This window comes from Mustelus asterias, chromosome 3, assembly GCF_964213995.1.
Source record: "Mustelus asterias chromosome 3, sMusAst1.hap1.1, whole genome shotgun sequence".
Classification (NCBI taxonomy): Eukaryota; Metazoa; Chordata; class Chondrichthyes; order Carcharhiniformes; family Triakidae; genus Mustelus; species Mustelus asterias.
The window spans coordinates 46,437,213-46,451,347 of NC_135803.1; the positions used below are offsets into that span (position 1 = coordinate 46,437,213).

The 14,135-nt window shown below is 45.1% G+C and overlaps 1 protein-coding gene across 2 annotated transcripts in view; it reads left to right on the plus strand.

The window, feature by feature from the left end:
* The first annotated feature begins 5,114 nt into the window (after window positions 1–5,114).
* The window catches only part of LOC144490665 (lysosomal amino acid transporter 1 homolog), a 33,720-nt gene continuing 24,699 nt past the window's right edge, over window positions 5,115–14,135 (plus strand). For both annotated transcript variants that reach the window (XM_078208366.1, XM_078208373.1), the window contains exon 1: window positions 5,115–5,397. In XM_078208366.1, coding sequence (XP_078064492.1) covers window positions 5,207–5,397 — 191 coding nt within the window. In that variant the 5' untranslated portion in view covers window positions 5,115–5,206. The remainder of the gene's footprint in view (window positions 5,398–14,135) is intronic.

The window sequence follows — 14,135 nt, forward strand, 5'->3', positions numbered from 1 at the left end:
AACAATAATCCAAATGGTTGCTGACACTGGAAGAAATGGCCCATCATGGGCCTGCCACAGGAAAAGATGTAAGCACGCCTGCCTATCCACCTATGAAAGAGCATGCTGACCAAATTTAGGGCTGGACAAGCTTCACGAGACCTAATACATGGAGATGATGGCTTCCTGGCACCATCAGTGGCTGATGGTATTGTGTATTGAGTCCATTGCACCATAATGCTTCAGGGAATGACTGATATACACCACATGCAGAGTCTTTACCCTTCTGCCCTCTTTCCACCCACCTCTCAAGGTGTGGCCGTGCAGTTGAACCTTGTCTCACAGCTGCACACTGCCATGGCAGACCAGTGTGACTCAGTGGGAGCAGGACAGCACGGTCAACTGTATTCAGGACCACAACATGCCATGTTGAATTGACAGGACCAAATGCCAGGCCCACCCTGCATTCATGCAGCACTCAAGCTGCTTCCCGCCCTCTGCCACACACTCCCCCCCCCCTCCCCCCCCCGCCCCACACACACACACATCAGACAATGCTAAGCTGGAGAATGTGGCTCATGTATGTAAGCAGACATTTGTTCTGTGGTGAGACCAGTCGAAGCCTTACCTGCCCATGTTCTTTCTAGTTGTCACACCAGCACACCAGAATGTCGCAAAGGAGACCAAGCGGGGAAGCAATGGGGAGGGCAGTGTAGGACATGGCAGGAGATAGCTTCCACCGTAACACGAGACTGTTGCAGACCTTGGATACAATGTAGGAAGAGGCTTCACAACCTTCTGCAGTCTTGCAAGGTGAGTTTGTCAGAAGCACACATCCAAATGATGGCTGACATCTGAAAGCTGCACCAATGGAGGGAGACCTAGCACATAGATATCATGAAGTCTTCTATGTTCAAACTGCTCTTGCAGCTGCACTGTCATATTCAAGAGTGTTGTCCCTGACAGCACTGTATAATAGAGTTAACATCACTATTAATGTTGTATTTGCTGGTCAAGAGGGCCCACGATGCCAGGAAGATGACCTGGACTGGGGATATATCAGCAAGGCCACAGGCAATTTGAAATGTTGAAGAGACAGCCATGGAGGTTGCCTGCCTGAGTTGTTGAGGATAGAGAATCACCCTTGGCAAGAGCTAAAGTTGGTGGCAGAGGCACTTTGGAACATGATTGTCATGATGGAGGTGATCCTGTTAGCTCATGGAGCAGACTGGGACGTTTGTATGAGAGGGAGTGCAAATGTTGTGTTGTATGATGAACACCGATTAATACTCAATGAGAATGTTTATGGAACGAATAAGGTTCTTACCAGTGGCACTGAAGACTGCATGCTGAGGTCCATCTCTCATCGAGGCCATCAGGATTCAGGGTGTCTCCATGCATGTCTGGCAGTGAAAGGCTGTTTCCTTCTCCAGACTTTCAGATAAGGTATTGTACACCAAGGATTGCGGATAGAGGAGCTCTTTGCAGCATTTCTTGTCCATCGATGATTGATCCTCCCTTAAAGACAATGATCAGACTCGGTGATCAAATCCAACTTATGAGGTGCACTTCAACCATGAGTGCTGATTGGAAGGCAGTCATCAGCATGTGATTGTTGCAGGGATTTAAATAAGTTTTCCGCATGTCAGGATGCCATCTAGAGTAGCATGCGTGTGGTTTGCCACTACATTTGAAGCCTTTGTCTCCTAAGTGGATTCACAGGGAGCCAAGGTGTTTGGCAACATTGCATGTTGTGCACACCTGAAAATGGATGCTGGTGATGGCTGTGTAATGTTGAAGGAGTGGTGAACATACGTGCATCATTACACTGAACTATGTGCTGTAGCTGCAGTACTGTTGGTTTATAGAATCATATCAGAAGGTCATTGGTGTATGCTTCCTGCTGGCGCTCTTGGCATGGTGGGCATGGTTTAATGAGGCACAAGGTGGAGATTTCTCCAGTTTTTTAGCCTCTAACATAGATGTGCACAGTCCCGGCTGTGAAGGATTTCTCAAGGTGTTGAGGCCAAAGGTTATGATGGACATAGTTTCAGCCGTTTTGATGGCACTGACTTTAACTATTTGCTGTTGGTGTTCCCTCTTGCTGGGGATGGGCATTTCTCTGAGGAAATGTGACTTCCAGGTCAAAGGCTAATGATGTGGAAGCTGGTCACCAGGGACTGACTTACAATTGAATTCATAGCAAGAGCCAAGGAAAATCTGCTCTGTATTAAGAGGCTTCTGGCAAGGAACCCCTTTCTGTAAAGCACCAGCCATAGCTATGTGGGCTTGCTCCTCAGCTGGTCTCCCATCACCACCTCTTCCTTCTCTGTCGTGACAGATTCATGAGCCGCCTCCTCTCTTCATCTTCATTGTCCTCCTCCTCAAATGTCCCCTCTGCTTGCAGGCCCCTCCACTGTGTCATATTGTGCAGCATGCAGCACATGAAGACTATTCCGGAGGGAAATAGTGTAGTGATGCAGACTGGTCTAAAGCACATGTTCCAGATGCTAATAACCTACTCAATGTTTTATGGGTAAGCATGTGGCAGTTGTAGTGCCTTTCGGGCTCTGTGTGTGACTACCTAAAAGGGGGTCATCAGCCCACCTCCTTAAGCAGTACCCTTGTCTCCCAGAAAGCTACCATGGACATGTTTGGGGTCTGAAAAAGCTAAAGTAGCTGTGAATACTTCCGCATGAAAGAATCATGGCAGCTTCTTGGACAATCTGCACATACACGCAGGATCACATACCACCTGCACATTCAGGAAGGGAAGGATTTCCATGAAGGTTTTGATTGATTACTTGGTGCCCTTATAGTGATGTGGCTGCTGTCAATAGCACCCTGTACCTGAGGGAAGCGTGCTATTTCCGCAAAGCTCCTCCTAGCACTCAGCATTTGCACAACCACATCCATCGGGAAGACAATATGCTCCCCCACCCAAGCAAAGGGAAAATCTCTGACTGTCTTGATGCACCTGTGGGCAGCTGATTGTGAAACCCCTGGATCGAGCTGTCAGCATAAAAACTTAGAGACAATTTGACCTTACGAGCCACTGGTAGGGCATGCGGATTGGAAACTGTGGTGCCAGACCTTGTTCCGCCATGGTAACATCTCTGTTACCATTTGTCGAGATAATCTCAGCCTTCTTCAGCATTACTTTCTATCAAATTCAGATACAATCTGTGCACTCTTACTTTGGGATAAAAGCTTGTGAAGGCGGTCCTCCTCCTCTCCCTCACTGCTGCACTGCCTCCAATTCCAGGCCTCATACCCACTCTCTGACTGCACCTTGCTGCTGTTCGCATGGCTTTATGGCCTGAATATGCAATTATGTCTTCCCACTTCAGCAGCTTGCCTTGCACAATGTACACCCATCCTTTCATCTAGCACACACTCCTTCTTCCTGTTGTGGTTAAATAGTAACCACACTCGAATCTGTGAGCTTCCGGTAAGCAAAATAAAATATTCAAGCATATACTGGAGTGATCAGACCTATTGTGGCTGCTTTCCCAGGGATCTCTCAGTAATACAGAGACTGTCACAATTTATGGTACTTTATTCTCACGTTGCAATATACAGTTTGGTTCAGTCCTCAATCACTGCTGCTGCTTTAACACATACATCACATAACCTAATCAAAGAATGGGACGATCCATGTTGCTGATGTTCCCTATTATCTCAGCTTTTGGTTTCGGGAGGTTTGTTAGTAGCTGGGGTCTAATGACTCCCTGTCTGTTTCAATCTTCATATGAAATAATTTCCAGTTGCCCCACTTCATTTCCATCTGGGTGCCTCAGTCAGGAAGGCCAAAGAGATATGTCCTTCCAAGGCCACATGTTCCACCCTCCAACTCCCTTGGGTGTCAGCCTCACCCCTTGTTTGGAGTGGTTGACTTTCTGTGTGGCATCTCTTCAAATCGTTTGCACTCTCCGAAGACTTTCTGCTAGCTTTACGACTCTTGCACAAAGTCATAGAATAGAATAGAATCCCTACAGTGCAGGAGGCGGTCATTCGGCCCATCGAGTCTGCACTGATCACAATCACACCCAGGCCCTATCTCCAGAACCTCATGCATTTACCCTAGCTAGTCACCCTGACACTAAGGGGCAATTTTAGCATAGCCAATCCACCTAACCCGCATACCTTTGGACACTTTGTGACTTCTATAAGTCACAGGAGTCATGTTCTGGAAAGGCCAATGACAAAAATTGCTTCTGCTTGCAGTTAGTTGCGCTTTGAAATGTGCTGTCACTTTGCAAACTGTGCGTGAGTAAAATCTGCCCCACCAAAGTACCCCCCCCCCCCCCCCCCCCCGCCCCCCCTCCACACAGCGAAAATGGTTCCTGCCAAAGATCGGGAGAGGACTCTGGGATTTGGGGCCCTGGTGCCATTCTGGATAAGTCATTCCAACTCAGCAAATCTCCAGGCCCACATCAGCTTTCCATAATGGGCTGGATAGATGTTGGAAGGAATGAGGTATGAGAGCGGAGCGAGGCACATGGGATTAAGTCAAAAAGAGTGAAAAATAAATATAACTACATATTATATTGTGGCCCAGTTTTGTGTTATGATTTTCTATGTAATTTTAAAGAAGAAATTTTAAACATGATTTTTAAGCATTCTTGTTCATATCTGTGAGGGAAGCTTCCCTCTCTACATTTCGGGTAGCACGATGGCACAGTGGTTAGCACTGTTGCCTCATAGTGCCAGGGACCCGGGTTCGGTTCTTGCCTTGGGTGACTGTCTGTGTGGAGTTTGCACATTTTCCCCGTGTCTGTGTGGGTTTCCTCTGGGAGCTCCGGTTTCCTCCCACACTCCAAAGATGTGCAGGTTAGGTTGATTGGCCTTTCGAGTAAGAGGGATTAGCAGGGGAAATACAATATGGGGATAGGGCCTGATGGGATTGTTGTCAGTGCAGCCTTGATGGGCTGAAGGGCCTCCTTCTGCATAGTAAAGATTCTGTTCTTTTTTTTTGGAGCAGGAGTAGCCCGTTTGGTTCCTTGATGATTTATGGTGACTTTTCATGAAAAACATTTTAGTCAAGTCAAATTTCAGACTGAACTAATGCAAAGCCGTGTTTTTCAGGGCGACTCATGTTGAAACTGCACCAAGATCTGTTCAGCTGATAAGATCTCAGTGCCAACCATAAAGAGAGGAGTTCCTGTTGCAAGTTCCTGGTCCAGGATACTCTAGTCACCTAGATCCAGTTTCGCTGTGTTATATCATGAGAGTTTTACCCCAGCTTCTGAGGAACAACCATGAATCCAACATCACTGTGGAAAAGAACGGTCTATTATGTGGGAATGAAACCTGGATATCCTCCGTGATGGAAGAATGTGTACAGAACCTGTGGGAATTCTGGAGTGCAGTCCTAGGACTTGCCTCGATCTGCTGTTTTCTTTTTGCTGCTCTACCGTAAGTTTTTACCGGATCCATACTTTATTCCAGCACTGCTGCCCGTTTCTAATCATGACTCTCATCATGTTGATTAATTTTCTAATATTCTAAAAGCACATTGATTTGATTGTAGAAGTTGAGACATATTTATTTCACCAAAGCTATTTGTTGCTATGGTGCAGCTAATGTAAAATAATGAATAGCTGCCGATAGTACAAAAAGGTACTGTAAATCTTCTATGTGTTCTAAGGTTAAATGGTTTTTGAAGGAATGCTTACAAAGTTACCTTTGCATCATTAATGTCTATAATTGATATCGTGTGAGTTACGTATTTTTGATGGTCAGATTTGAATGCTTATTACACAACGATTAGGTGAGTGTAATTTATACAGTGTGTATTTAGTAATAGATTCTGTGTGTTGCTGTTCTCAGAAGGTGACAAATACAAAGCAAGAAAGATCTGTTCCTGTGTTTCCTCTGCACTGAATACCCATCTGGCCGTGTCATTAGAAATAATGGGATTTATCCCAGTCGCTCACAACTAACTGAGCTGTGGCATGCACTGGAACCAGCTAGTGGAAGAATCTAGAATGGTTGTAGCACAGATATCTTCTAAGTATATTAAGGGGAAGAGGATAACCAGGGAAGTAGTAGGGCCCATTGAGGACCAAGGGGGCAGTCTGTGCGTGAAGCCGGAAGATATTGGTAGGGTGTTGAAGGAGTACTTTACATCTGTCTTCATTTGGAAAAAGGATGTAGGTTCAGATTTGATGGGGGAAAGACTGTGAGGTTCTTGAACAGTTTGACATGGGGAGCAAGGAGGTATTGGAGGTTTTGGCAGGCTTAGAAGCGGACAATTCCCCAGGTCCGGATGAGTTATATCCCAGGCTTCTGTGGGAGGCAAGGGCAGAAATTACAGGGGCTCTGACCCAAATTATTAATTCCTCACTGGCTACAGGGGAGGTACACACAGTAAGAAGTTGCACAACACCAGGTTAAAGTCCAACAGGTTTATTTGGTAGCAAAAGCCACTAGCTTTCGGAGCGCTGCTCCTTCGTCAGGTGAGTGGGATTTCAGTTCACAAAGAGGGCATATAAAGACACAAACCCAATTTACAAAATAATGGTTGGAATGCGAGTCTTTACAGGTAATCAAGTCTTAAAGGTACAGACAATCACTCACATTGTCTGTACCTTTAAGACTTGATTACCTGTAAAGACTCGCATTCCAACCATTATTTTGTAAATTGAGTTTGTGTCTTTATGTGCCCTGTTTGTGAACTGAAATCCCACTCACCTGACGAAGGAGCAACGCTCCGAAAGCTTGTGGCTTTTGCTACCAAATAAACCTGTTGGACTTTAACCTAGTGTTGTGAGACTTCTTACTGTGTTCACCCCAGTCCAACGCTGGCATCTCCACATCATGACTACAGGGGAGGTGCCAGAGGATTGGGGGACAGCTAATGTCGTTCCACTTTTCATGAAGAGTGGGAGAGGTAAACCAGTGAATTACAGACCAGTGAATCTCTCATCAGTGCTAGGGAAACTATTGGAGAAAATTCTGAAGAAGAGAATTAATCTCGACTTGGAGAGGCAAGGGATAGTCAGCATGGCTTCGTCAGAGGGAAATCATGCCTAACAAATTTGATTGAATATTTTGAGGAGGTGATCGGGTGTGTAGATGAGGATTGTGCAGTTAATGTAGCTTATATGGATTTCAGCAAAGCTTTGACATGCCCCACACAGGAGACTGATGAAAATCCTAAGAGCACATGCAATCCAGGGTAACTTGGCAAGTTGAATCCAAAACTGGCTTAGTGGTAGAAGACAGAGGGCAATGGTAGAAGTCTGTTTGTGTGATTGGAGGCCAGTGTCCAATGGCATACCATAGGGATCAGTGCTAGGTCCCTTATTGCTTGTGATATATAGAAACGATAGAGATGAGAACATGGGGAGGGGTGGTGGTTAATTGTGAGGAAGAAGATCTTCAGTTGCAAGAAGATATAGACGAGTTGGTCAGATGGGCAAATCAATGGCAGATGGAATTTAAAGTGAGAAGTGATGAATTTTGGAAGGAATAACAAGACAAGGGTGCACTCAATGAAGGGCAGGACACGAGGAAGCTCAATGGAACAGAGGGGTCTTGGGGCGCTTGTCCACAGATCCCTTTGTGCAGCAGGACAGATTAATAGGGTAGTTAAGAAGGCATATGGGACACTTGCCTTTATCAGTCGTGGCTTAGATTACAAGAGTAGGAATATTATGTTGGAGCTGTACAGAGCCTTGGTTAGGCCACAGTTGGAATACTGTGTGCAGTTCTGGTTGCCTCACTATCGGTTGGATGTGATTGCACTGAAAGGGTGCAGAGGAGATTCCCCAGGATGTTGCCAGGGATGGAGCATTTGAGCAATGAAGAGAGGTTGGATAAGCTTGTGTTGTTTTCTTTAGAGCAGAGAAGGCTGAGGGGGGATCTGATTGAGGTGTACAAGATTATGAAGGGTATGAACAGGGTGGATAGGAAGCAGCTGTTCCCCTTAGTTGAGGGGTCCATAACGAGGGGCCATAATTTGAAGGTGGGGGGGAACAGAGGTTTAGAGAGGATTTGAGGAAAAATTCTGTGACCCAGAGGGTGGTGGGAGTCTGGAATGTGCTGCCTGGGAGGGTACAAGAGGTGCGGACCCTCACAACTTTTTAAATAGTGTGTGGATGAGCACTTGAAATGTCATAACATTCCAAGCTATGGGTCAAGTGCTGGAAAGTGGGATTAGTGTAGCTTTAGTGCAGTTTTGTTGGTGCAGACTCGATGGGCCAAAGGGCCTCTTCTGTACTGCATGACTATGATAGAAGGAGGCCATTTGGCCCATTGTTTCCATGCTGGCTCTCTGCAAGAGCAACTTGGCTAGTCACACTTTTTCCCCATAGCCTTGCAACTTTTTAACTTTTCAGTTAATTATCTGATTCCCTTTGAAAAGTCACCAGAGTGTCAGGCAGCGTATTCCAAATTCTAAACACTCACTCCATGAAAGGTTTCTCTTAAAGTTGCCTCTGCTTCTTTTGCCAGTCATCTTATATTGGTGTTCTGTGGTACACGATCTTGTCACCAATGGGAACAGTTCCTCACCATCTGCTCTGATATTCCCCCTCCCCCACACGGGCTGGCCAATCCATCCCCTCTCTCCGCAATGACAATCCGATTATTGGCCGGTTGATCACACCCCACAGTGTACCTTCCTGGTCGATCGCCGGATGCAGATTGCACAGAGTTCCCTCCCTCCGAACCCATTTGCAGAGTGAACAGCATCCCCCTGCTCACCTATTAAGCCCTGCCCTCTTGGCACTGCCCAGTGGGCACCACCAGTGTGCCAGGCTGGCAGTGCCAGGGTGCCTGGTGGGCAATGCCAGGGTGCCAGACTGGCACTGCCCAAGCGGCATCCCACACCCCACCTCTCTGGGGGCATCAGGGCCTCTGGTCCTACTGGTGAGGCCATCACGACAGGTCTCCATTGTGAAGGTCCTCACCAATGACACCACTAAGGCAAGTAAGCCTGCACAATTCCGTCTCGGGCTCACTTGTAATATTTAAATTCTACTTACTGTAAAATTTAAATATTGAGATCAACCTTCCACCCTTTTCGGGCGTGAGGCTGATCTCCCGGACCCGATTTTTCACCTCTCTCGATCTTACCGGCTCACCCCATCCATTGACCGGCAGGACAACAAGGTAAGATCGCCCCCTGGGTGTCCCATGCATGTCCTGGGAGTGGGCAGATCATGATGCCAGTCAGTTTCTAACACTGATTTGGCACTTAACCTAATTATTTGGACCTTGCTGGTCCTGTTAATGTGCTTTTCAAACCATGCTTAGTTGGCCATGCGTTCAGCTGCACCAGGGGCCCAACCCCACAGGTGCTATTTAACAGCATCGTCATTTAACTTTCATGTGACGTGTTTTTGACTATCCTTGCTGCTTCAGAATTAATGGAGGTTCTTTGTTGTTGGAAGAGTTGGCCAAAGTCCTTTCAGCCAGAAGGGAATTGTGCTGGATCTTTGGAAGGCGTGATGTGGTTTTGAAGGGCCTTTGAATGGTGTCGCTTGCTCCCTGTCTTGGGGCCTACAGTTGCAGTCCCTCTAGGGCAGCAGCGTCACAGGGAGATGGAGCAAAGAGGAGAGGCAATTTGCAGAGCAAGGAAGAAAGGAGGTATCGAATACATTATTACTCAAGAAGGCTGTGTGAAAACTAATAAGAAATCCCGCGGTCACTGTTACTCATATTTCCCCACCCGAAAATATTTTTGGCAGAAAGTTTTGAGCTGCCTCTTATAATCACTCAATGGATAAATGTGACAGTAATAAATAAGACATAATCTGATTAGTCTAACTAACCTGGGACAATGCTGGGTAGACTATAACAGCATTACTGTCCTGACGAGGGAAGGAAAACAAAGTCAGAAAGGGATTCCACTTTTGATTTTTGCTAAGCTTCTACTGACGTGTACTTGTGTAAATTGGATGAGGACACAAATGGGTTTGTTTATAATGAGTCCAATGATTTAATGGTTTGTTGACCTTCATTGTGCAGGCTGGCATGTGAAGAGCAACCAAGGGTGAAGTATGGGAATACCAGTGTGTGAAACTCTACAGCAGCATCAATTGTGACTGTTAGGAAAGGAGGGGATAAAGGAAAGGGGGGAAAAAAGAGGGAGAAAGCCAAACTTTTGGCTCGAGGGAATTCATGTTTCACAACTCTTGAGCGTATTAAAGACGAGTAAGATTCTGAAATGCAGCTTTTAGAATAACACTTAATATAGTCTTTAACCTTGTCAGTAAACATCATCACCAAAACATTACTTTGCCTTAATTGGTTTCACATACAGAGAATATCCAAGCAGGGAAAAAACATTTCAAAGTTCGGGATGACACGAGAGTCATTGACTGGAAAGTTAGGCAGTCCCTGCCCCTATTCTGTGGCCTTGTTCAGGAAGTGTACCTGGCATCCTGTTTTCTCATTCCCAGCAGTCATTCTCACTATTGTTGATACATCCCTCTAAGTTCATAACTATTTAATCATTTACTTCACATGCAGTCATATTATTATGTAAACCCTTTCATGTTTAATGCATGTTTAGATGTCAAATATTTTATTTTTCAACAGGTTTTGCAACCTTACAAAGTCATCATTCGCATTTGAATATCTTGCAACAGGTTTTTACTGTTTGCATTATCTTTTTTAGTTCCTATCTGGTTACTATTTGTGGGCAGGTGGATATGATGCTGTGTTTCTTACATTACAACAGTGACTACTGTTTGAAGAGTATTTCATTGCTTTGAGAGCTCCTGAGGTCATGAAAGGGACTATGTAAATGCAAATGTGTTTTTCTTACTTTCCTTCTCCCAAAGTTTGTGGTAACTTATTCCAGGAGATTCATCCTCAGTGCCGGCTGATGCTGACATCTGGTTGCAACACAACACATCCTCTTGTGGATCCTTCCCAGTGACTGACAGAAATGAGTATGGTAGATTTTAGAGTTTGCGGTTTGTGTGATAAGTTTCCTCGTAAAGTCTGTCATGGCCATTAAGTTTTCAGAAGTAAATCGCTCAGCCATATTGTTTTATAATTGCCCTGAGGATCAATCTTGAGACAAACTCTAAGTGTCGCCACCGGTTCCCGGATGGAAGACCCCAAATTCATTACCGTCTGTCTTCTCTGTGGGAACGATCTTGGCACAAACCAGAACTTATTAATTTCCAGATGGATATCCCAGGTGAGGAGAGATGAATGGACACCCTTTCCTATTCAACCCCCTTAGTTGGTTGCAGCAAGATTACTTCAAAAAGGATCCTCCCTTGCAGATACCTTTTCCCAGTTCCAATATGTTTAAATTTTAAAAGGAGCTAATTTAACCAAGCTTTCTTGAGATAAAGAAAGAGCTAAAGTTTATTAGCTACTAAACGTGAGGAATACAATAAAACAAAAGCATATTCTCATAGATTGGAAATGAGACGTGGGTCTGAAAATAGCTTCAGCAATCAGAGAGAGTGTGAGATTTGTATTTTTACCTGACAGGGCAGGGGTGGAGAGTTGGCGGGGGGTGGGGAGGAGTTGGGGGGGTGAGGGGGTGATTCTGCTGTCTTTTTGTTTTGATGTCACACCCTTTGATACACCCAACACTGGCCACATTTTGCAGTTGGCTTTTTATCCCAGTCTCCTGTATGTTTCTGGCTCTCTCTCTCTCTCTCTCTCACACACACACACACACACATACACACACACACTAATTCACACACACATTCACTCACTCACATACAGGCTCATTCACCCACTCACACAGGCTCAGCCACCCTCACACATACTCACACTCACAGGCTCATTCACTCACTCACTCACTCACAGGCTCAGCCACAACCACACACACAGGCTCATTCACTCACTCACACAGGCTTATTGCAGGTCTTCCATTGAGCAGTGAGTCGGCGGACCAGACACAGAGGCTTGGCGAGCTGGATTGTGGCCCATGTTGGGTGCAGATTGCATCTCATCAAAGGCATGGAATCAAATTTGTGATGGAGCTAGGATTGGCCCCATCACAGTTCATAAGAAACCTCTTTACTGAGTAACTTTAACATTTAAATTTAAGTGCCAGCTTTGACCACAGATGTTTATATTGATTCTTCCTTTCATTGATTGATGAGTTTCCCATCACAAGAATGAGTCAGAACCATTAATTATCATGCTATCCAGGACATTATAGCACACCAATTATGGTTTAACAGTCATCTATATTATCCACTTCACCAGAAGAACCGTTCCTGATCACACCTGGGACTGGCATAGCCGTCATTCTGATGGATTTGTCTGATTTAATCAGAATATACTGCGCTTAAATCTGGCACTATTGCCAGAGTGTGCCCTATTAAGAAGCTTCTTGCCATCTGAAATGAATTTGCTTCATCCTAAAGTTGTAAGAGTCTGCGTGAAATCAGGCAGCCCTTGTGTATTAGAAGCTTAATCTGATTCAAGCTTTGCTTCCAGAAGCAATGAAGACTAAAAATAAATATTCCAGATGGTGACTGCTTAAGTTCAGGCGATTCATCCTTTTAGTTACACTTCAGAACAAAGAACCAGAACTTGATTAAAGGCAATGCTTGGCATTTTAGCTGAGTTGAAGAATTTGATAAAATACATTTTAAGGTTTTTTTTTTACCTTGACATGTGGGCATTGCTAGCAAGGGCATGTACTGTGCCCCTCCCCCCAGCCCGAGAAAGTGCTGGCGGGCTGATTCCTTTGTCATGCCCAGTAACAGGCATGTCATATTCATGGCTTTTAAACACGGACTAAGCTCCTATGGAAGCTTGTGGAATGGCCTTTATTTATTTACAAATGGACACTGATAAACTGTTAAGATGGTTGCCAAGGGGGTCAGGTGACCTTTGCAACTTCAACAAGCTTCTAGAAAGTTCCAAATTGTATCACGATGGGTTGGGGTCTCCCCCTCATGTGGATATGCCTGGACAGCATTCCTTTGTGGAATTCATGCTGGCAGTAATTCGAAGCTTACTCCAGGCACAGAGTCAATGGACTCTATGGCATAGATTTTTGCAATGAGGGTGAGCTCCTCTGTCACTGTGGAATGGCAGAATCCAGAAGTCCTGCCACAAAACACGGCATGTTCCATTTTCGCGGGGACAGGAATAGGCAGGATTCACGCATGCGCATTTCGTAGAAGCAGCTGCCCATAGAAATTCACAGTTGCCTCCACTCAAATGTGATCTTGGTGTGAGAGGTATCTGAAACATGCTGTGCGTTGATTAGACCTTGTAGGTGCATGTCTGAACTTCATAGATTCGTGTGGATAGTCTGGGTACCCTTTGGGAGAGGTAAAGTACCCCTTTGTCTTTAGTCCCATGGCACCTTTGGAGTGTGTCACTTGCCCTTTGTGAGAGATTAGGTGTCCTTTGGGATTGTAAAAATAGACTTGAATGTGTGTAAAAATGCAAAAGCCCATTGAAACTGTCAAAAAACAACTGTCAGAAGTGCCAAAGTGAGAGCTGTCAATGCATTTAAAACTCCAACCTTTTAATTCTTTGAAATAAAACTATTTGGTGAGTTTAAAAAGATGATTGCTTGCTATTTCACTCTATCTGCTGACATATGGCATGGTGACAACCTGGAACAGGTAATAGATGGTCCTAGTGGGATGGAGGGAGGGGAGACAATGGTAAGGGAAAAAAGATGGAAAGAGGGGTTAAAAAGTGATGGAAGAAGTGAAAACTGATTGATAGAAATAAAAAAGTGGGGTGACTGTGGAGGAAAGAGTTCACAGTTTGAAGTTGTTGAACTTGCTGTTAAGTCCAGAAGGTTGTAATGTGCCTAATTGGAAGATGAGATGCTATTATCTCGCTTTCCATCTTTTTTTCCTTACCACCTTCTCCCCTCGTCCCATCCCACTAGGACCATCTGCTATTTGTTCCAGGTTGTCCTTTGACACACTGCTTACCTTTTTACTATCAGCACCCTCTGAGCCATGGTCACCACCATGTACAATACTTTTGTCTCTTTGTCCATGACATCTTTGTCAATCTCTCCCTTGCCTCCACCTATTGCTGGCCCTCTATTCAGCCCTTACTGCTCTATCCATCCCTCTCTCTGCCCCACAACAGTATAATCTCATCCTATTTCCAGTTTTCTTCAGTTCTGATGAAGAGTGAAGAGTCATCCAATCTTGAAATATTGACCCTGTTCTATCTTCACAGATGCT